At 46.3% G+C, this 23333-nt stretch overlaps 1 protein-coding gene across 1 annotated transcript; it reads left to right on the top strand.

Moving 5' to 3' along the window:
• Positions 1-270: 270 nt before the first annotated feature.
• On the top strand, positions 271-22358 carry AKAP12 (A-kinase anchoring protein 12). Its single transcript, XM_079146626.1, has 3 exons — positions 271-494; positions 13617-18567; positions 19553-22358. The coding sequence occupies exons 1-2, from the start codon at positions 470-472 to the stop codon at positions 18557-18559; spliced, it is 4968 nt and encodes a 1655-aa protein (XP_079002752.1). The 5' UTR covers positions 271-469; the 3' UTR covers positions 18560-18567; positions 19553-22358.
• Positions 22359-23333: the final 975 nt, after the last annotated feature.

The raw sequence follows: 23333 nt of genomic DNA, 5'->3' as shown, positions 1-23333 counted from the left end.
GCGGTTATTTCCTTTACATCATCTTAAAAGTTGAGATGTGCAAGTCAGCCAGGGACGAAGGAATCCTTGGGATCAAAAGCTGCGGCTCCGGGTCGTATTCCTCGCGGCAACTGACGGCAAGCAGACCAGCCCCGGAGGGTGCCCGCCTGTAAGGTGCACACGTGACTCCCGCGGCCGAGCCGAGTCCGGGGAGAGGTGCTCCGCTCGCGCTCGGGGGCGTGGCGGGGGGCGTGGCGAGTGGGCGGGGCCCGCCTATAATTAGCAGGGATCTGCACTCGCGGGCCGCTTCGCGCTGCGGCTCCGAGGACATCTCGGTCCCGGTGGAGCTCTGCGGTGGCTGGCCCTTCGTTCTTTCCGGTCACACCAAGACCTCAGCGGGTTGGTAGGAAGGAGGGCGAGGCTTCAGCCAGCTGCCCAGGAGGGCAAGGACCGGCCCACTTGTTGGCCGCTGGACTCGTGCTAGTAAAATATGCTGGGGACCATTACGATCACAGGTAAGGCGCGAGCCAGATCTGCTTCGCCCCCCTCGGTGACCGGCCTGGGGCGAGGAAAGTGCTTTCTTCGCTCCGCTGTGCCTTTGGGTGGGCATCCTGGGAGGCCAGGCGCGCCCTGCTGCCCGTGCGCCTTTGCATCCAGAGCTCCTCTTCCATCTTTGCCTGAGCAGAACTCTTCCTGGCGGCGCCCACGGAGTCTGTATTTTCGGTTCAGGTTGTGTAGTAGCCATTCCCTTGTTAGGGGCTTCGGGGCGGGGACACCGGGAGAGGAACCGCAGCAGCCAGCCGAATAGAAAAAAACCAGATCTGTGCGAATTTGAAAATAAGGCGTGAAAGCTTCATCTTTTGCAGTATTCACAAACAAAAAATTCCTATTTTTTGAGACACTGCAAGCGTTTGGCATTTTGACTTATTGGGAAATTTGAAGTAAAGTACACTTGGTGGTTTAGGAGGCTGAAGTTTTAGCTCTGGTTTAAGTGGTGGTCATTTCAAATTTGTATGTATATCTGTACTTCTGGCAGTGCTGGGAATTGAACCCAGAACTTCCTCACTTGGGCAGTTAATAAAAAAGTTAAAAATGTAGTTTTCTCAGCTTGTTTTCTAGGAATCTGGCTGTATGAAGTATAATATTTAATTCCTACTTCTAGCAAATAAGTTGTCTACATCAAACTTTTATAATATACAGCTCCTCTAACTTGGTATTTGATAATCTTCATGCAGCTGTAGGGTGGCCCGACTCCTTTCTTGGGACCCTGCACATTTTCTCTTCTTCACTCCCTCTTACCCTCATCAAGAAAATTAAACTCCATTTGCTAAACTAGATTGATCAAAAGAGCTCTTATTTAAATATTTGAGATCCGTGCTGCTGGATCTATGCGTTTTCTTAAAAGGGCAGTAGAGACTTTCTATTTTCTCAATATAGCTGCTTTGGCAAAGCCTTGTCATCTTATGGATTTTTAAATCAATGTGAAAGTTTAGCAAAACTAAAAATATCTCTCATTTCCTATAGATTAGCTTGTTTACTTTGCGATTTCCTTGATTCCTTCCCCCAAGGTAATTTGATTAGCTTTCCTACCCCCATTTACCAGCACAAACATTATATGATACATAAAGACTTTTATTAAATAGACAAAGTGAAAAAATAAAAAGCACAAGATTCATGATTTTCCCATCATTAATTTTTCCATGTTTGAAATATGCAAATGCCCAACCCTGGCAGAGACCACCTGTAGTGTGGCTTGTGGGAGTCAGAGAGAGGGACTTCTAAGAGCTCACTTTTCTGGACACTTTTCATATACAAAATGTTTATTATATTCACTGTTTGGTAATAGTTTGTCACATGTCAGTTTCTTGTGGGAAAGGAAGGTGGTTCTTTAGCAGTAATTAAGAGTTAATAAACTGGCACGGGAAGGAGCTTTTAACAGTGGATTCAGATAATAACAATGGAATAATCAATGAACAGGAAGGTTTGGAAGGACTATCTAATTTTTAAGATAGTCTCAAGTGGTTGGGTCTCTTGCTTCTGAATTTTACTTTTTGTTTTTGTTTGTACTGGGAATTGAACCCAGGAGTGCTTTCACGCCTGAGCCACATCCCCAGCTTTTTTTATTTTTTGAGACAGGGTCTCACTAATTTGCTGAAGTTGGCCTTGAGCTTGGTGATCCTCTTGCCTCAGCCTCCCAAATTGAATTACTGAGATTATAGGTGTGTGCCACAATGCCCTGGTGAATTTTATTTTTATTGCAATGTGGATATGGAATATGTGTCAAAATGCACAAAATTTAACAGCAAGTAGATGTTTCATAGTGGAAAAAGTGAAAAAAAGGGGGGTTCTGTCTCTGTCTCTCTTTTTCTTTCCATCCTGGCAAGGAAAACTTATAATCAGTGTTTGTTTGGTTTTTTTTTTTTTTGCACGGGGGAGTAGGGATTGAACCCAGTAGTGTTTAACCACTGGGCCATATCCCCAGCCCTTTTTTATATTTCATTTAGAGACCGGACCCCTCTAAGTTGCTGAGGCTGGCTTTGAACTTGTGATCCTCCTGCCTCAGCCTCCCAATCCACAGGGATGACAGGCGTGCACCAGCTTGCCTGGCTGTAATCAGCCTTTTTGACTAGTTGGTCAGAATCTTGAAAAGCAATCAGGATTTTAAAACCTGGTGTAAGGATTAATTAAATAGTCAGAACTCTATTTCTCTTTGAAGTTACTCATTTAAATAAAGGAGAAGAAAGTTCCTGGAGTCCTCTTTAGTACTATGGTATTTGGGGAGGGGGTGCCCAAGCGTCACGATTCATTAACAGGACAGATGGTGTTTTCATAGGAACTACTTAAGAAGGAGTTTTCATTTCTGAAAGGAGGGAAAACCGTGCCTTGGTAGTAATCGTTATCATTGCTCTCAGGCTCAGACGAACAGCTGAAACTATGCAGTAGAACTTGAATTATGCAGTGATTGATTAGTCACCTTGCATGCTGCCACTCCTGAGGTCTCCTTTCGCTTGTGCCCCATTAGCAAGAATAGCCTAGAAACTAGAGCATAGTGATTTGACATGGTGGATGAGGATCCCTTCCTTACACACCAATGGCATGCCAGGAAAGAATTTTGGACTTAGGAAAATATCTTTCCTGTTTTCCTTAATTCATACGTATTATTTAGCTTAGCAGATACTATTGATACTTGGTGAATTTTGCAAAGGTATTGTGAGAAGGTAGGGTGACTACCCTTCCCCCTTAACACTGGGGATTGAGCCCAGGCGTGCTGTACCACCGAGCTTATCTCAAACTCCTTTTTCAATTTTATTTTGAAACAGAGCCTTGCTCAATCGCTCAGGCTGGCCTCTGACTTTTGATCCTCTTGCCTCAGCCTCCCTAGTCACTGGTGTCCCACAGCGCCCCGCCGGCATTCTTTATCTGTACAGTAAACTGGGGAAGAAGAGTCCTCTAATATTCATGCATGTTTTTGATTATTTAAAGTGATTTACCTATGCTAATCGCTTTATAAGAGAATAAGAAGAAACAAACAAACAAACAAAAATCTGCATGTGGCTGTTAATGTGCTATGGATACAGAGCAGTTGTCCAGGGATTTGGGAGACGTGAAATCGGTACCTTTGCAACTGCTAAGATGAGTAACTGCGCTTCCGGAGTGCCTGCTCTGTCAGGTCTCTTCAGTGCTTTGTGCACATTGTGATTTATTCCTCACAGTAATCCTGCAAAAAGTGGTTGCTTAACCCCCTTCTTATCATAAAAGTAGATTTCTCATACTTTGGTAATTTACCCAAAACTTCACAGCGACCAAGAAGCATAACTATAGAGTACCTTGTAAAAATTTGACTTTTTCTCATTTTATAGAAGATGCTAATAATTGTTTAGTGATGCCCACAGTTTTATAAGCCTGTCCAGACATGAAACGTGAGTGTCAAGACCAGGGACGATGATGATGTCATCTGTAGGCTCCTGTACAGGGTTTTGCTTCTCTGAGTTTGAATCCCAGTGAAGCATCTCCTCTTGGAGATTTTGTGGCTAATGAGCTTTAGGACAAGGGGGGTTGGACGTGTTAGGATAAGGGGTGGATTTAGAATGCAGAGAATTCCTGGAAAAATTCCAGGACAATGCTGCAAGTCGTGGGGGAAAGTTAACCAGTTCCAGATGTCATAGTAAGCCGTCCCCATGTGCCTGGGGACTGAGAACACTGGGATTCTAAACCTAAAAATATGAATGTTGTAGTTTTTGTAAAATTGCACTTTTTTCTCTGCGAAAAATGATGTGTCACTGAAACCCAACAGCAAAGTTCAGATGAAAACATTGAAATTTTTGTAATATTTAATTGGACACGTTCCTTAATTTTTTAAGCATCTAAAGCAAAAGAAAAGAATCATGCTTCTATTTATTTATTGTACAAATTATACTTTTATCTTTTAATCTCTATAGTTGTCCCTTGGCATCTGTGGGGAGTTGGTTCTAGAATCCTCTAAGATACCAAAAGCTGTGGATGCTCAAGTCCCTTATATAAAATGGCATTGTATTTGCAAATAAACTACACATACTCTTCCATATACTTTATTTTTTTGAGGGGGGTGCTGGTATTTAACCCATGAACACTGTCCTACAGAGCTACACCCCCCAGCCCTTCTTATTTTTATTTTGAGACAAGATCTCACTAAGTTGCTTAGGACCTTGCTAAGTTGCTGAGGCTGGCCTTGAACTTGCAATCCTCCTGTCTCAGCCTCCTGAGTTGCTGGGATTACAGGCCCTCCTATATACTTTAAATCATTTCTAGATTGCTTACTATACCTAATACAGTATAAGTGTCCAGTGTAAGTGCTTCAAATGGTTATTATACTATTTTTAAAAATTATGTAGTATGTTGTTAGGGAATAATGACATGGAAAAGATGTCTGTACATGTTCAGTGCAGGCACGGTTTTTTCACAAAGTACCATCTAGAAACAAGATAGGTAGGATGTTCCACTAATAGTAGGTGTGAAAAAACCTGTTCACACAAAACACGCACCAACAAGGTCGTGTTTGGGGTGGTGCAGGTGACTTTGTGGACGCTTGGAGGGATCAGTCTTTCCTCACCCTTTTGACATGTCCGGCGTGGGAGAGGATGGACGACTTGCAGGGACGGTGTGAAGATGGGAATCGCTGGCAAGTCAGCCTTTTCCAGTGCCCACTCTGATCACAGTTTCCAGTGAGCTGGCCATCTCAGCTCTCTCCTGAAATCCTTTCTAGCTGAATATCGTCCTAGGTGAGGTGGTGAACACCACGTCTGGGCTGCCAGCACTTGAAAGGTTTGCTGGATTGATTGCGGTGCCCTTCCAGGTGGCATGTCATGGAGAGTTGCCCATGAGCGATCCTTCTGCACCACGTGAGGCCCAGGCTGACACCGTTTTCTGTGGGTGGACTTCTGGGAGTCGGGAAAGTGCATCCCCAGATCAGGGCTCCTTTGAGTTTTCCCCCTCAACGGCAGGTAACGGCTCCGTAGCTCCGTAGCTCCGTGGTGGAGTGCATGCGTAGCACGCCTCAAGCCCTGGGTTCCATCCCGAGCACCAAAGTATCTATAGTGAGCCGATGTGTCAAATGATGACAGGAGGTTTTAAAATGATAAATTAAAAAGTAAATGTTCTTGTTCTTGCATTGTTGGGGATTGAACCCCAGGCCCCATGCATGTTAGGCAAGCGCTCTACACTGAGCTACATCCCCAGGCATTTTTAGAATTTTATTTTGAGGCTTCATCTTGCTAGATGAATGGTCCAGGCTGACCTCCAAGTTGTGATCCTCCTGCCTTGTTCTCCCAAGTGGCTGAGATGACAGGTGTGTCGCACAGTGCCTGGCAAAAACAAAGACATTAATAGAAGTTTCTCGTAAAGTGCAGTTGTGAGTGGATTCTACTAGGTGAAGCCTGGACAGGCCCACAGTGAACCTTCTTTCTTTTTCACTGTTTTGGCGGGTGTCTTACCAGTCACCCACCAGACCTGCTGGTTTTCCCTTTCCTTCCCTGCCACCCAGATTATTGGGCTGTTGTTTTTTAAAAAATCCATTTAACAGGGCTGGGGATATAACTCAGTTCGTAGCATAAGGCCCTGGGTTAAATCCCCAGCACTGAAAAAAACCAAAACCAGAAACAAACAAACAAACAAAAAGCCCAAAAGTCCATTTAGCAGCCTCCCACTTTGCTTTCTAAGTTATTATCTGTAACTCACTGAGCACCAGCGCAGGGAGCATGAAAAAGCACCTTTTAAAGGTGGCTGCTGAGCCAGACTAGATGAGACTGATGGAAGGGAGGGTGACATCTCGTCTACGATGTCCACCTGCAGCCAGAACCGGGAAGACTGCGCACAGTTGGGTCATAGGAAGAAGTGGGGGTCAACACAGGAAGAGGTCTGGGGCCACATCTGACTTGCACTAGTCCAAAATGGGGCAATGGACCTGCATCTTTAGTGCAAATAAAGAAAAAAAGAATGGAAAGCTGACTCGAAGTGTGGGTGCCTATATTTTCCCCTTGACACGTGTCTGTTGGAAGTCGGGTGGAAATGGGCACAGCAGAGCATTCCACTTACAGAATTGTGAGTGTACCTGAACTTGGTTGGTGAGATTTCTTCACACGCCTCGGTCCTTGTAGTTGAGCAGCTGGCGTGGGTCAACACTGCCCCCTCCTGTTCAAAAACTCAGGGATTTGGACCATGGTTTTTATATTTGTGAATATCTGTGACAGAGAAATGGTGAGAATTTTGACCAATGCACACTGAGCAGTAGGGGGACATAAATATACATTGTGCAGTCATCATGCTATAGTTTTGAAGACTGTTGAATAACTTATCTGGAAAAAGTGTATTAATAGTGATTATTTCTGAATGCTATCTTTATGGAAATTTCCCTTTTCTGTATTTTGAAGTTTTACAGTTTAGATTATTTTAGGAATTGACAAACATTAAATAAGTAGTTTCATTCTGAAGAAAACAACAAAGAAAACAGTCACTAGCATTTTTATTTTATTATTATTAGAGACAGTCCACTGATCAGCTAATCTTTGCAAGCAATTCCAGTGATGGTGGTGATGGATATTGCAGATGAAGACGCTAGCAACAGAGGTTTTTGGGAAATTTGTCTCAGGGCCCAGTACTAGGAAATGGTAAAACTAAAAACTTAAAAACCAGTCTGTCCAGAGTCTTCCCCTGTTTCTCATTTTTTGGAGGTGGGGTGTAGTTTATAGATTGTTAAATACGCAGTTGAAATTTATATTGTGTTATATAACATACCAAAGTTAAATGGCCTCCTCTCAACTCATAGAAGGTGGATATTACTCTCTCCATTTTGTTATTTTTTATATTTTTGCTAGCTATCTTCATTTTTTTTTTTTTTTTTTTTTTTTGGTGGTACTGGGGATCGAACTCGGGGCCTTGTGTTTGCAAGGCAAGCACTCTACCAGCTGAGCTATCTCCCCAGCTCTACTATCTTCATTTTTGTGTTTAAACAATAAATTCAGACTGACAAAGTTGCAAATATAAAAATAGTACAAGAAATGCCCACATGCCCTTTAGCTAGATTGACCTATAGTTCCAGTTTACCTTGCTGGAGCCAGTACGCCTGCAATCCCAGGAATTTGGGAGGCTAGGGCAGGAGGATCGCAAGTTTCAGTTCAGCTTGGGCAACTCAGTGAGTCCCTGTCCAAAAATTAAAACTTAAAAAAGACTGGGGGTGTGGCTCAGTGGTAGAGCCCTCTTTTATTTTATGTCCCCTCCTAACCATTTCCTGGGAAACAAAACAGACACCAGAACTAGATTTCTGTTATGTAGACATGAGATCAGATTTTAAATTTTTGAGATAGGGTCTCACAGAGTTGCTGAGGCTGGCCTTGAATTTACAATCCTTCTACCCTAACCTCTGGAGTCACTGGGGTTACGGGTGTGCACCACCACAACCAATCAGAATGGCACCTTTTACTGCCCTAAAAATCCCCTATGGTACACCTATTTGTTCTTCCTTTTCTCAGTCTCTGGCAACCACTGATCTTTTCCCATCTCCACAGTTTAGCCCTTTCTAGAACGTCATATAGATTTGGAATCATACAGTGCTTAGCCTTTTCAGATTGGCTTCTTTCACTTAGCATTATGTTAAGGCTCCTCTCTTTTTTTTGTACTGGGGTTTGAACTCTGGGGTTCTTAACCACAGTCACATCCTCAGCTCTTTTTATGTTTTATTTAGAGACAAAGTCTCACTGACTTGCTGAAGATCTTGCTGAGCTGCTAAGGCTGGCTTTGAACTTTCGATCTTCCTGCCTCAGCCTCCCTAGCCCCTGGAATCACAGGCGAGCATCAGCGCTCATGATAGCTCATTTCTCTTTAGTGCTGAATAATATTCTGCTGCCTGCACGTACCATCATTTATCTGCTCAACCTACAGAAGGACATCTTGTTTACTTCCAAGTTTTGCAGTTAGGAATAAAGCTGTCATAAATATCCATGTGCAGTTTGTGTTTACTTAAGTTTTCAACTCATTTTGGGCAAACACCAAGGAGCACAATTGCTGGGTCGTATTGTAAAAAGTGTGTTTGGTATAAGAAGCTGCCAGACTCCTCTCCCCAGTGCACATATGGTATTGCACTCTCCCAGATGCTGTTTTGAATAGCTTTATGCGGGAAACATGTCCGATGTCCGATGTCCGCAGTTCCATATTCCAGTTTTTAACAACTCTTCCCCCCACTCCCTCCTCTCTCTGGTACTGGGGATTGAATTGGGGTTGAGGGGGCGTCAACCACTGAGCCACATCCCCAGACCTCCACGTTTAGTATATTTTATGTAGAGACGGGTCTTATTGAATTGTTTCGTGCCTTGCTAAGATGCTAAGGCTGGCTTTGAACTCCAGCCTCGGCCTCCGAAGCCGCTGGGATTACAGGCCTGCGCCACTGCACCAGCGCTGGAGCTCGAACCCAGGTGAGCTTTACCCCTGAACCACACCCCAACAGGTTTTGTGGTTTTTTAAAATTTTAAACAGGGCCTCCCTAAGTTGCTCAGGCTGGCCTCGAACTTGCGGTCCTCCTGCCTCAGTCTCCCTGCTCCCTGGGATCAGGGGTGCGCGCGGTCCGGCTCCGCTGGAACTTACAGCTCTCAAAACGCCGCCATCCCTGCCGCAGTTGCGGTGCACGGCGGGGTTGAGAGCGGACCCGCCGAGGAGGGCTGCGTGGGGAGCCGATCGCCGGCCCAGCGGCAGGGACGTTGGTCAGCGGGGCTGGCTGGCGGGGCGGCCGACCCGGGCTCTCAGCGCCGCCCGGGCCTCTGTGACGCGCGCCGCTGCCCCGCGGGGCGGCCCCGTCACTGGCGCTGCGGGCCCCCGCGGGGCAGCCGAGCGCACTCCGCGATGGGGCAGCGAGGCGAGGCAGGCCCGGCCTCGCGGGCCCCTGTCGCTCTGCCCCTGGCCGGCGGAGCCCGCCATGCCCTGGTGGAGTAGACTTTGCCGTGAGTAGCGCGCCCGCCTCGGCGGTCCTCCTCGCCCCCGGGAGCCACCGGCATGGATGGCGATGGGTGTGGGTTCGCCAGCCTTCGCCTGCCTGTCCCTGCCCGGAAAGGTCAGGGCGCTGATGGCAGCGCCCACTGCATTCCAGCCCAGGGCTCTACAGCGGGCCCGTGACCCGAACTGGCCAGTGTTAGCCAGGGGACCCCGGAAGGCAAGGCCACCGTCTGGGTCCTGTGCGACAGGAGCCCAAACCCTCACTGGTGGCCTTATTCTAACCCGGAGATGTGACGAAAACGGATTTGAACACAGCTGCAACCCGTGGGGTGTCCCAGACCGGACGCCACTTCTCTCCGTGGACACAGCCCCGGGAACTCTGGCTTGGAAAGGAGCCTGGGGTTGGGATAGAGATGGCCCCGGGATGTGGGCGGAGGGGTGGCAGCAGTGATCCAGCCGCAAGAAGACCCTGTGGTTTAAGGACGGCGCCAACGTGCCCTCCCTAGACAGCTGGGAGGAAAGCGGTTGTGCTATCGTAAGGCCCGGGGCTCAGTAGATGCTTAATAGCCTGGTGACAGTGGAAGCCGACTTTTAGGAAGCAGGGCCTCCCTCCCGGTATGGCCTGCGTAACTTGCGCCCGGCCGCGCAGAGGGCAGTGGAGGCTGAGGCCCAGGCGCCGTGCCGCTGCGCACGTCGAGCACGCCCACAAAGCGCACAGGCCCAGTCCGGGTGTCACATCTGGAAGATTATTCTGACAGGTCAAGAGACTAGACTAAGTTGACCAGTTATGATTTTTTTAAATGTCCTACAGAAAAAAAGCCTACAGAATGGGAGAAAATCTTTGCCAGCTGCTCCTCTGACAGAGGAATATTAATATCTAGAACATATAAAGATCTTAAAAAACTTGACAGCAACAAAAAAAAAATCAATAAATGGGCAAAAGAACTAAACAGACATTTCTCAAAAGAAGCAACACAAATGGCCTGCAAATTTAAGAAAAAAATGTTCGACATCCCTAGCAATCAGGAAAATGCAAATCAAAACTACACCAAGATTTTGTCTCACCCCAATCAGAATGGCAACAATCAAGAAAAAATAGTAATAAATGCTGGCGAGAATGTGGGGATAAAGGCACACTTATACATTGGTGGTGGAACTGCAGACTAGTACAACCACTCTGGAAAGCAGTATGGAGAGTCCTCAGAAAATTAGGAATGGAACCACCATATGACCCAGCTATCCCACTGCTGGGTATTTACCCAATAGAAGTAAAACTCAGCATACCGTAGCAATACAGCCACCTCAGTGTGTGTGGCAGCTCGATTCAAAATAGCCAAGCTATGGAATCAGCCCAGATTCTGATAAATAGATTGGATTGAGAAAGTGTGAGATTTATATAAATGGAGTTTGACTCAACCCTAAAGAAGAATGAAATTATGGCATTTGCCATAGAAATGGAGAATGTCATGCTCAGTGAAATAAGCCAGTCTCAGAAAATCAAGGATTGAATTTTTTTCTATATGTGGAAGCTAGAGCAAAATAAGGGAAAGAAGGTGTGTGTGTGGGGGGGGAGATCAGATATCATAAAGATACAAGGAAGATATCATAAAGATAATATCATTAGAGTAGAAAGAGATCCAGTGAGAGGGAGGAGGGGCAAGAAAAGGGAGAAAAAGTGGAATGAATTTTAAAAAATAATGCTATGTCCATAAATAAATATATCACGGGTATTTTCACCTTTATGTATATGTAGAAAGAACCAATCAAACATAAATTAATGCGTGAAATGGAAAATCAGTAGAGTAGAGGAAGGAGGACAGGGGCAGGGAAGAAAGTGGGGCAAGTCTGGGGAACAGGCGCTGAAGTCAAATTCCTTGTACATACGATTTTGTCAGGGCGAGCCCAACTACTGTGTGTAAAATCTCGAAGGCCGATATTGAATGTTGCTAAGCTGTGATCAAGCTGCTAGTGAACTGCTTGGTCCTGCCAGCTGGCAGCTGCTCATTATTTTTTCTCTCTCTAGTTTTGACTATAATCATTCCAGTCCTCCCAGAGTTAAAATGTTTCAAATTGAAACTGGGGTTTAGGAGATGGGTGGTATGTGGAACACCTGCTTCCTCCCACGTTTCCCAATTCCAGAGAACCCCAAAGTGTTCTTAAAGTGGTTTTCCCAAATGACTATGCAATTCAGGACATGGCAGGCATCTCTGATTGTTCTGCTCCTGAATTCTCCCAGTTAGTCTTCACTCCACCCTGCACCCCCATTTCACTGAGCCACATTAACTTGCTTTTTACCCCTAATGATTTTTAAAATGTCAAACCTACAGAAAAAATATAGCAAATATCTATATGTCCTTGACCTAATTCACCAGTTATGGAGATCTTACCACATCCTCTCTCTACCCCGCTCCTTAAAGTACTTAAAGTGACTGCAGACAACCCTTTTGTGGTTTTGCATGATTTTTGTCCTTCATGACATTGAGATTTCAGGCCAGACTGGTTATTTGCAGAATGTCCTTCACTGTGGATTTGATTGTCCTCATGGTTCGATTCTGTTAGCATTGTTGCCAGGAGAACTGCAAACAGGATCTGTGGTTTTCCTCCGTGGTTTTCCTCCGTGCCTTTCCTGAGGAGGCACAGAATGACATTTGGTCCTATTCCTAAGGATGTAAGTTTGATCCTTTGGTTCAGTTGGCACTTGAAATGCCTGGAATCCCAGTGGCTCTGAGGGCTAAGGCAGGAGGATCGCAAGTTCAAAGATAACCTCAGCAATTTAGTGAGGCCTTAAGCAACTTAGCAAGACCCTATCTCAAAATAAAAAATAAATAGGGCTGGGGTGTCACTCAGTGGTTAAGTACCTCTGGGTTCAACTCTTGGTACCAGAAAAAATTAAACAGTCAAAAGGGCTGGGGATGTGGCTGAGTGACAAATCGCCTTGGGTTCATCCCTAGTACTGGAGGAATAAAAAGAAAGTAATCTGCATGTTGATGCTCTAATGCTGTGTTTCTGACAACTTTTCACTCGATGTTTTCGGCATTCCTTGATCCTTGTCTGGATAACTTATTGCCTTGTTTTTACTAGCCAGGTGCTGCAGATGGAACCCAGGGCCTCACACATGGTGGGAAAGTGTTATACCACTGAGCAACACTTGCAGCCTAACTTGTTAAAATGACATTTGTAGATTGTCATTTTTCTGACTCTAATATTCTAAAGAGAATGACTTTAAGAATCTATGTGGAATCTGTTTATTGAATTTGTGTCTGTGTGTGTGTGTGTGTGTGTATGTGTGTGTGTGTGTGTGTGTGTGCATGCACAGTACACTGAGGCTCGGATCCAGGGCCTTGTGCATGCTGGGCTGAGCTAGAGCCCCAGCCAGTTGACATTTTTTTCATAAGGAAGTACTTCCTGCTCCTCATTTTTTTGGTGCCATTCTCAATTTATGGTTCTTGCTTCCTTTTCTCTTTCTTCCTCTTCTTTTTTTTAATTCAGTGTGTTGTAACCCATGGATGTCATACCATTCCCCTTTATATGCTTCAGAGTGGCCAGTGGGAGCCCCTGAAAGCTGGTCTTCCTGTTCTCTCACATGCCCCACCAGCTCTTGGGTACCTCCTTTCTCACAATAAAATGTTCCTGGTATTCTCTGTGACTTCGCCTGGAAGTTCTCCATGGAGCTGGTCCCTTGTGGGGACCTGCTGAGATGAGGCTAGTTATCATGTAGAATTTCTCTCCTCCGAATTTGTGTGGATACCTTGCTTGTGTTGTTATTTAGCCTACGCCTCTCACCCTTTGTTTCCTACACAGTGGAAGTTAGAGCTAAAACCCAGTGGATTCCAGTTGGAACCCGTGGGTGTGGGGTGTGATTCTATTTGACTGTCCAGCAGAAGATACACTATCTGGTTAGTGACTACTTATTTGTAACCCATTGCTTGCTATCTGAGTGTGTTAACTTCCCTTTAACAGGAACAGAAAGAGCAGAGCTGTACCTTTGAAAACCTGAATTTTTGAAGTTCATTTGGAAGAGCAGTCATTGCCCTATCTATTAGGACTTGTAAATACCCCTATGACCCTTAACCTAATCCTGAAACGCCTTATCTTAATGAGAGAATTAATATTTCAAGCTATATTTGACTTCCTTGAACTGTACTGATTTTCCTCCCTTCTCCTCACTTTTTTGTTAATAGTTGGACAGAGAGAGTCTGAAGATGTGAGAGAAAGAGACTCTGATAAAGAGATGGCTGCCCACTCTGCGGTTGTTGAGGACATCACGAATGACAGGCAGGAGGAGATGCCTGAAATAATCGAACAGATCCCTTCGGAAAGCAATTTGGAGGAGTTAACAGAACCTGCTGAGTCCCAGGCTAATGATGTTGGGTTTAAGAAGGTGTTTAAGTTTGTTGGCTTTAAATTCACTGTGAAGAAGGATAAGAACGAGAAGACTGATACTGTCCAGGTGCTCGCTGTCAAAAAAGATGAAGGTGAGGGCGCAGAAGGGTCCAATGGGGCCGGTGACCACCAAGAGCCCAGTGTGGAGACCAGGGCATCACCGTCCAAAGAAAGTGAACTAAAGCAATCCATAGAGCAGCCAGAAGATGCCCTTAAGCTCGAGCAAAGCAACACAGAAGTTTCTCTTCAGACTGAGTCTGATCAAGGGGCAGAGGAAGGCAAAGACGAAGGAGAAGAAAAACAAGAAAAAGAACTTGCCAAGTCTCCAGAATCTCCCACCAGCCCGATCGCCAGTGAGACAGCATCACCCTTCAAGAAATTCTTCACACAAGGTTGGGCTGGCTGGCGCAAAAAGACGAGTTTCAGGAAGACAAAGGAGGATGAACTGGAAGTGTTGGAGAAGAAAAAGGAGCAAGAGCCAGAAAAAGCAGATGCAGAGGAGAAGACAGAAGATGCGTCAGAGGGGCAGCCCCAGCCCCAGGAACCCGCAGGAGGGCTGGATGAGGCCAGACTGTCCGCCGAGTTTGAGAAGGTGGAGCTGCCCTCAGAAGACCCAGGCAGTGTCTTGCAGGACTCTGTGGAAGAGAAGTGTGCTCCCCTGGCGACAGAAATATTTGATGACAAAATAGAAGTCCAGCAAGAAGTTATTGCAGAAGTCCATGTCACCGCCATTGAAAAGAAAACAGAGGAGCAAGAAGCAGACGTGGAAGACATGGCAGAGCCCTCACCACCTGAAAAACTGGTTGAAATGGAAGCGGGACCTGCCGAGGAGCCGGTAGAGACCAAAGAAGAGTGTGTGTCCAGAGAAGACCATCCCCAGCCAGCTGACCTAAGTCCCGATGAGCAGGTGTCGCCTAAACACCCCGAGGGCGTGGTGAGTGAGGCGGAAATGCTGTCATCGCAGGAGCGGATCAAGGTGCAGGGAAGCCCCCTCAAGAAACTCTTCACGAGCACGGGCTTGAAGAAGCTTTCTGGGAAGAAACAGAAGGGCAGACGCGGAGGAGACGACGAGCTCGGGGAACCTCCGCAGGTTCCAGCAGAGTCTCCGGAGAGTGCCGATGAGCAGAAGGGGGAGAGTTCCCCCTCTTCCCCCGAAGAACCCGAGGAGATCACGTGCCTGGAGAAAGGGACAGCAGAAGGACACCAGGAAGGGGAAGGGGAAGAAGGAGCTACTTCCGATGGAGAGAAAAAGAGAGAAGGCATCACACCCTGGGCGTCTTTCAAAAAGATGGTGACACCCAAGAAACGCGTGCGAAGGCCCTCGGAAAGCGATAAAGAAGACGAACTGGACAAGGTGAAGAGCGCTACCTTGTCTTCCACGGAGAGCGCAGTCTCTGAAATGCAGGAGGAACTCAAAGGACCCGGAGAAGAGCAGAAGCCGGAAGAGCCGAAGCGCAAGGTGGACACGTCTGTGTCTTGGGAAGCGTTAATCTGTGTGGGGTCATCCAAGAAAAGAGCCAGGAAAGGCTCATCTTCTGATGAAGAAGGGGCACCGAAGGCCGTGGGAGGAGACAGCCACAAAGCAGAGGAGGCCAGCAAAGACAAAGAAACGGGAAGCAACACCATCCTTGCCAGCTCCCAGGATCAGGATCAGGGGCCAGGAAGTTCCTCACCCGAGCCAGCTGGAAGCCCTTCTGAAGGGGAGGGCGTTTCCACCTGGGAGTCCTTTAAGCGATTAGTCACTCCCAGAAAAAAGTCCAAATCGAAACTGGAAGAGAAAACCGAAGACCCCGGTGTAGAACATTTAGCTTCAGAGGTGGAACCCGGGAAGGAAGAGTCTTGGGTTTCCATTAAGAAATTTATTCCAGGCCGTCGGAAGAAAAGGTCAGATGGGAAACAAGAACAAGCCGCCACGGAAGACCCAGGGCCAACAGAAGTCAACGAAGATGATCCCGATGTCCCAGCCGTCGTACCCCTGTCCGAGTACGATGCGGTGGAGAGGGAGAAACTGGAGGCACAGCAGGCCCTCCAGAGTGCAGAGAGGTCCAAAGACAAGATGCCTGTGGACGTGTCCGAGGAGCTCAGCAAGAATCTGGTTCAGACAGTGACTGTGGCCGTCATTGATGGGACAAGGGCGGTTACCAATATTGAAGAACGGTCTCCTTCTTGGATATCTGCTTCAGTGATGGAGCCCATTGAACAAGCAGAAGAGGAAGCCGCACCATTAACTGGGGAGGTCACTGAAAGAGAAGTCATTGCAGAAGAAACTCCCACGGTTACCCAGACCTTGCCAGAGAGCAGAGAGACCCAGGAAGACACGATGGCCAGCGAGGTGGAGCTGACGTCTGAGGCTGTGACAGCTGCAGAGACCACGGAGGCACTTGGTGCCGAAGAAACAACGGAAGCATCTGGTGCCGAGGAGACTACGGAAATGGTGTCAGCAGTTTCCCAGTTAACCGAATCCCCGGACACCACTGAGGAAGCCACCCCCGTTCAGGAGGTAGAAGGCGACGTGCCAGACGCAGAAGACCAGGAGAGGCGAACTCAAGCCATCTTGCAGGCCGTTGCAGAAAAGGTGAAAGAGGAATCCCAACGGCCCGACGCCAGTGGGCCAGAAGGTGTGATCCAGGCCACACAGAAAGAGGAACCAGAAGCCCCGCAGCCGGAAGGAGCAGAAGAGGATTCTGAAGCGCAGGCTCTGAGGAGAGAGACGGATGTAGTGTGGACAGTACCTGGACAGGAAGCCAAGGCCGAGCACCTCACCCAAGGCCCTGGAGTTATACAGCCCAGCCCTGAAAGCTCGGAAGATGTTCCTCACGTCCTGGAGAGTGTAGAGTCCCAGAAACCTGAAGCCACTTGTCGAGCGGAAACTTTGACTGGAGTCAAGTCCCAGGAGAACCCCATGGAAGAGGCTCTGCCCCTTGACTCAGCGGAAACCCTGACAGACAGCGGAACCAATGGAAGCACCCCAGTAGCAGATTTTGAAGCTCTAGATACCATACAACAAGAGGAGGTTGTGGAACGCCATGAGGATAATGTGGACGCATCCCGTACCCAGTCACAGGTCACACAGGCCGAGGCTGTTTCTGTGCAGAAAGAGGGGCCTCCGTCACCATCTAGTTTTCAATTACAGGAAAAAAATATAGAGCAATCAAAAATGGAGGAAAGTCTAGAACACAGAGATCAAGAGGTGTCAGTGGAGGCTGTACCCATTGTATCCAAGACTGAGGTGATTCAAGAGACCGGCCAGTTTGCTGAGGAGGGAGCCAAAGATGGACAGTGTGTTGCAGGACTTGAAGCGCCTTTGCTCACAGACAAGAGCATCAGTCAGGAAAAGGGCACCGAAGTCGCCCTTACAAGCGAAGTGACCAAAGGAGAGGAATGTCAGAAGGATGACGATACTGAACCCCAGAGTCCACGCCCAGAGATGGTAGCTCAAGTAGAAAGGGAGAAGGCTGAAGCACAGCCAGCACAAGTGGGCGAAGAAAATCTGGGCCAAAAACCAGCGGTTCCCACCTCTGAGGAGCCCAGCCAGCAACCGGCTGAGACAGTCAGGGTGCCTGGCCTGCACGGGAGGAAGGAAGAGGGCAGCCTTGAAGGATGCTCCCCCGGCCCAGATCCAAAGGAAGCAGGATGCACGGAGACGCACGTTCAGAGCTCTGCGGCATCAGAGTCTCTCACAGCAGCGGAGGAAAAGGTCTCAGGAGAAACTGTCGAGATTTCGGAAGCAGGTGAAGTTTTGGAGTGTGCAGGTGCCCATTTAGGACCAGCAGAGAAAACCTCTGAAGAAGATGACTGGATTCCTCTGCCAGGCGACAAACATGTGCCTGCGCGGGCCGAGTCCCAGGCAGAATCCATACCAGTAATAGTGTCTGCCACTCCCGAAAGAGGCCTGCCTTCCAACCTGGAAGGAGAGAAGGGCACATCCCAGAAGCAGACGTCAGATGAAGACGAGGAGCTGGTTGGTTGCCAGGAAGGCAAAATGAAGGAAGAGCCCATGGGCGAAAAGGAGACTTTGGAACTTGAGACCGAGAGCAGTAAGCTTGTCCAAAACATCATCCAGATAGCCGTTGACCAGTTCACACGAACAGAAGAAACAGCCACAGACGTGCTCACAACTGATTTACAGACGCAGACCCTCCTGATGCAAGCTGACAGCCAGGGGGCCGAAGAGAAACCCAAGAAAGAAGAAGAAAGTCAGGCATCTGCACAGGATGGCACGGAAGCCCTCGCAGCCCAAGAGGAGCCAGAGCTGACTGCTGTGCATCCGCCACTTGCTGATGCTTCCAAAGATGTGAGTAAAGCTTCTGAAAAGATCGTGACAGTTGAGGTCAAAAGTTCCAGCGTAAGTGACCAACTGTGTGAGGAGCTGATTCTGTCTTCCAAGGCCGAGGGAGATGGAACGGGAATGAAGTCTGTGTCAGATGAGGGTCAGGCTGAATTAGGAGAAAGAACAAAGAAGTCACCATTTGAGTCCAAAGAAGATGAAAAAGGAGATGCTGCCGATCACCCAGAGAACCAAAGCTCAACCCTGGCAGATGCTGATGCCTCGGGAGACTTAACCAAAGAGTCCCCGGATGCCAATGGACCAAAACCGAAAGAGGAGGAAGATGCCCAGGAAGTAGGATTTCAGGAGGGAAAAGTGCACAGTGAGTCGGATAAGGAGACCAAACCCCAAACAGAAGAGGAGATACAGAAACACGAGAGAGAAATGGCAAGGCCCGAGCTTGCAGAATCCTAAGACCTGGTGTAAGTAAGCTTCCTTTTCTTCTAAAGAGATGTTTCCCCTTCATACTGTTAGATGCCAAATTTGCTATAAGAGAGTTGGGAGTTCAAATAATCATGATTTGATGCAGATTCTTCAGCTGGGGAAGGTAACTCTCAACCAGATTAAGAGATTTAGAGTGTTCTAATTTTTTTCCTCATTGAAATGCCCTTTAGTCATATTGGTGTCATGGAAATAATGGCTTCATTTTACCCCTTGTGGAACTGCTTTAGAAGAAGGTAAAGGGCATGTGTGTTTGGCTGAAGGCATAGGAGATGCGTTGTGCGCCCCCAGCCCCGCACCAACTGGTGTGTTGAGTTTTTTTGTTTTGTTGTTAAGTAACTAGCAGTCAAAAGGAGGTTTATATAAATATTTATAGTGCTTTAGACACAATTGGATTTCCCCCTCTGCACCAGCAATATTAACAAAAATTTTTTTAAGTGTCCAATGCATATGAACCTGACAGGAAGTACTACTACATCCACAGTGTGGTGTTTCAGCATAATGTAATGCGGAACCTCACTAGCCTTTCTTTTTTGTGTGTGGTACTGGGGATTGAACCTCAGGGCTTTGGGCATACAGAGCATGCACTCTATAGTGGAACAAGATCTCCCTAGCTCACTATCTTTTTTAATATATTTATTTATTTCTATTAATTATACTTGGCACTGGGGATTGAACCAAGGGGAACTTTATCCCTGAAGTACATCCCTAGTTCTTTTTATTTTGAGATAGAATAAGTTGCTGAGGCTGGTCTTGCACCTGTGATCCTCCTGCCTCAGCCTCCTGAGCCACCAGGATTACCAGTGTGTACCCCTGCACCCGGCCCTCTTTCTTATTTTTCATGGAGGTAAACTTATTGTATTACTGGAATTCCTGGTTGCTGAATTCACTTGCACAGCTCTTCTGTTTTAATAAAAAGGGGGGAAAACAAGATTTTATTTACTCTGCTTCTTACTTCTTCTACAGTTAATCTCATCATCTAGCTGCAAGACCAGTGTGTGAAGACAAGTCATGGAGAAGATGCTGCGGAGACTTGAGACCCATGTTTCAGACTTTGAGAATCAGAGAGCAGGCACATCCACTGATCTCACTCCTAGAGCGCCCCCGACAATCCTGAGGCTTCATCAGGAGCTATAGCCACCTAAGAGTCTTCCAAGACCACCTGTAATTTTCCCTTGATACTGTATAACATTTCTGATTTAAGGTTCTGAATTCTTAACCTGGAACTGGAGTTGGCAATACCTGGTTCTGCTTCTCAAACTGGATACCATCCTTTATGTATTTATGTGTGTGTTTTAAGTAATCCTCCCTCTGTGTCTCTCGTATGTTTTTTCTAACTGTGTAAGGACATGTGTGCCATAGCACATGCCCTTTGTGTCACCCAACATATGACGGGGTGTGCAGCTGTGGGGAAGCCTTGGAAAGACTTAAGCCTCAATGACAACCTGTGAAAACCAGCTTCTGAGAATAACATTCCTAGGGAGAAGGTACAGTTCTTCCTTTAAAATTCACTAACGCTCAGGTCCATGCTAGTAGCACTCTGAAGTCCGTCACTTTCCTCTCATGCACAGTGAGCTAAAAATAAAAAAGCATTTTTGAAACATACAGAATGTTCGATTGTTACTGTGAGATTTTTCTTTCTAGTCCAGCGGCGGTTGGAAAGAAGGCCTTTTCAGTAGCAGATGAAGTCCTAAGTCTTTTCTCCTAATTGTTACGGTTGTGTGGACAGATGAGCGTGCTGAATCCTGAGGCAGAGTAGTGAGTGTTTTTTCATGTTATGCAGAAAAGAATTGACTGTTGTAAGTTTTTGATTTGTACTCTTATATGCTGGGCCAATTCACACAGATCGAAATGAGTCCTGTTCTTTACAAATGGTATTTTGATAGATATTGGATTGTGTCTGTGTCACATTTGTGCCCCTTCTTTTAAGAACAATGTTGCATTATGTTTCTTTGGATAAATTGTGATATGACAACTGATTTAAATAAAATATTTGCTTCACTTAGATTTGCTGGTTTTATTAGGTGCCAGGAAGCCCGGGACCGATGTCTCCTGGGTTAGAATAAGATGATGACGATAAGACTCTGGTGGGTAAGCTGGAGCTCTCTGATGTCATCGCTGCCTGAAATCTTGCTTTACACTGGTTTGAGTCAGATGTTCAAAGGAAGTCTCAGTAGTAGTTTTCCAGACTGACATTTCTGGTACAGTTCCTCATCTTATAATTCCTGAAAAAGCCAGTTCTCTTGTTAATATTTTTGGTTTCAAACCAAAAATGGCAGATGTCTCCAGAAGGAAATTTTTAAGAAGACTTAATAGTGCAAAATGTCTTACCTAAAAGTTGACCTTAGAAATGCAAGGGCGTGGTGGCACACACCTGTAGTCCTAGCAACTCTGGGGACTGAGGCAGGGGAATCCCAAGTTCAAGGACAGTCTGGACAATTCAGCGAGATCCCGGCTCAAAATAAAAATTAAAAAGGACTGGGGGTGTAGTCAGTGGTGATTTCCTTGGGTTAAGTCCCTAGTATACTCTCCACGCGCCCCTGCCCCTAAGTTAACGTGACGAGTCATACATAAAGGATTTTGTCAGACAGTTGTCCCATAAAGAAGTAGTACCTTTTCACACATGGAACTGTCCTGGCAAATATGCATAAATTTGACTTAACCTCAGTACTCCAGTTTGAGAATTTAAATTTTAACTGTCAATGATTTTTAAAAAGTAAACATTCTAGAAAGCGACATAGTTTTTACAAGAAAGTTTGCTATTAAAATCGAAAGTAGTTTCTCTTATTTTAACAAACCTGACTACCTAAACAATTGGTCATATTAGTATGACACCTAGTGATATCCTTTTAGTTCTTTTCAATAGCCACCCATGCGTATTTATTTGTTTTTGAGATGGGGTCTCTGTTGACCAGGCTGGTTTCTGATTTCTGGGCTTAAGTGGTCCTCTTGCCTCAGCTTCCCTAGTAGCTGGAACTACAGGCATGTGCCAGTAGATCACCTGCGCATTCATAATGAAAATAATTGAATGTTATCCTCCAATATAAAATCCTCTGATGCCCACCTCTCATCAGTTGAAGCTTTTTCAAGGACAATGGAAAGTATTGGAGACCACAGCAGTTTATAATGTTCTGTGGCAGAAAGAAACATTGCTGTCCTGAGCAAGTTAAGTGTGTGCCCTTGTCCTTTCTTCCCATATGTGACAGAGTGACAGGCCATCACAGCCGGCTTTCCAGTGATCACTGCTTTATGACTGCTTTCTGTACCGATGATGCCTGCGTGCCCGGGTTGCTTCTGAATGCCAGGGCTGTTTAGCAACATTGTGTATTAACAAGAATGTCAACAGTAGCCTGAAATATAATTGTTTTATAATTTAAAAGCTGCTGTTAATTTTTAAGCATAATCAAATGTAAACCGTGGAAGTTTGAGCAAGTGCCTCAATTTTGCTATTTTTGGCATTACCATGGAGCCATGGACAATAGAAAGTGATGCTGCAAGACTTGTAAACTCCTGCCACTTGTCACTGAGGAATATAAAGTGTCCCCCCTCAGGTAATGTTGCTTAACGGTACCCATGTGTTGCCTCTGTACATAGATCCTTTGTTCTGATATTTTCCTTCAATGTTTGGAACTAGAGATAGGGGCTGCAAATTTAGCTTTTAATGTAAGCTTTAAGCTTAGCACTTACCTCAAATATTTTTGGTTTCTAGTTCTGTTTGGGGGCCAGTTTTCATTAAATAAAAGTCTAATTAAATTTTCTTTCTGTAATTTCACTTCGGTTCGGTTTGTATTGCTCTTCTCTTCGCTGCTGTGATATCCATGTCACATAAGTGCTGCTTTTAACGAAGCACTCGACTGGGGACACTGTCCACAGAGCATCACGGGGGTGTGGAACGGTGTGTCTGGGATGGGTATGATTCTGGAAAAGGGTCTGCTAAATGCACCACTATTGGCACAACTCTGGACAGAGGCAGGTTTCTCCTCACAACCAAGTTCTGCACTGTCTCCAGCACGTCACTGGAGTTAGGAAAATAATCTGGGCCTTGATGAGCCTACCTGAGAGCAGAGATCTCCTTTTTCTGCTTTGCAGTGCTGGGAATTGAATCCAGGCTGTGGTAGGCACTCCACCTTGAGCTCTGCACCTGGGGCCCCTTTTAGTTTTTATTTGGAGGACAGAGTTTTCTAAGTTGCCAAGACTGGCCTCGAACTTGTGATCCTCCTGCCTCACCCTCGAGTAGCTGGGATTACAAATGTCCTGCCATGCCCACCAGAAAGTGATGTCACAGGTCTTGGCTAAGGCGACAGGAGGACTTGGGGGTGGCATGGTTGTGAAGATATAATTACGAAGATAATCATGACTTTCTGTTCTTTTTGTAAATGCTGCCATGTTCTAATAACCACCCTGTCTCCCTTGGACATCAAGTGACAGGATGTTTACTGTAGCAGCCTGCGGTCAGGGGGCTGTCTCCTAACTGCGTACTCTTCCATTACTTGTGACATTAAAAGTGTGAACAGGACAAGGGGTGGTTTTACATATGACGGGAGAAGCTTCTCTGTAACTTATTTGGAAACCAGAGGGAGGGGGACACTTCCCAAATGACACCATGAGTTCTTTTCCCACACAGGGTTCTGAGGACTAAAGCTGATGCTGATGTTCAACCCTGTGCTCTGTCCCCTAACGATCCCAAATGACTTGGTGTAATTAGTGAATACAGGCAGCACTCTAACAGGCTAATCTAAAGAACCAC

Source organism: Sciurus vulgaris, assembly GCF_902686455.1.
Source record: "Sciurus vulgaris genome assembly, chromosome: 7".
Taxonomy (NCBI): Eukaryota; Metazoa; Chordata; class Mammalia; order Rodentia; family Sciuridae; genus Sciurus; species Sciurus vulgaris.
This window is presented reverse-complemented; position numbering and strand designations above follow the sequence as displayed.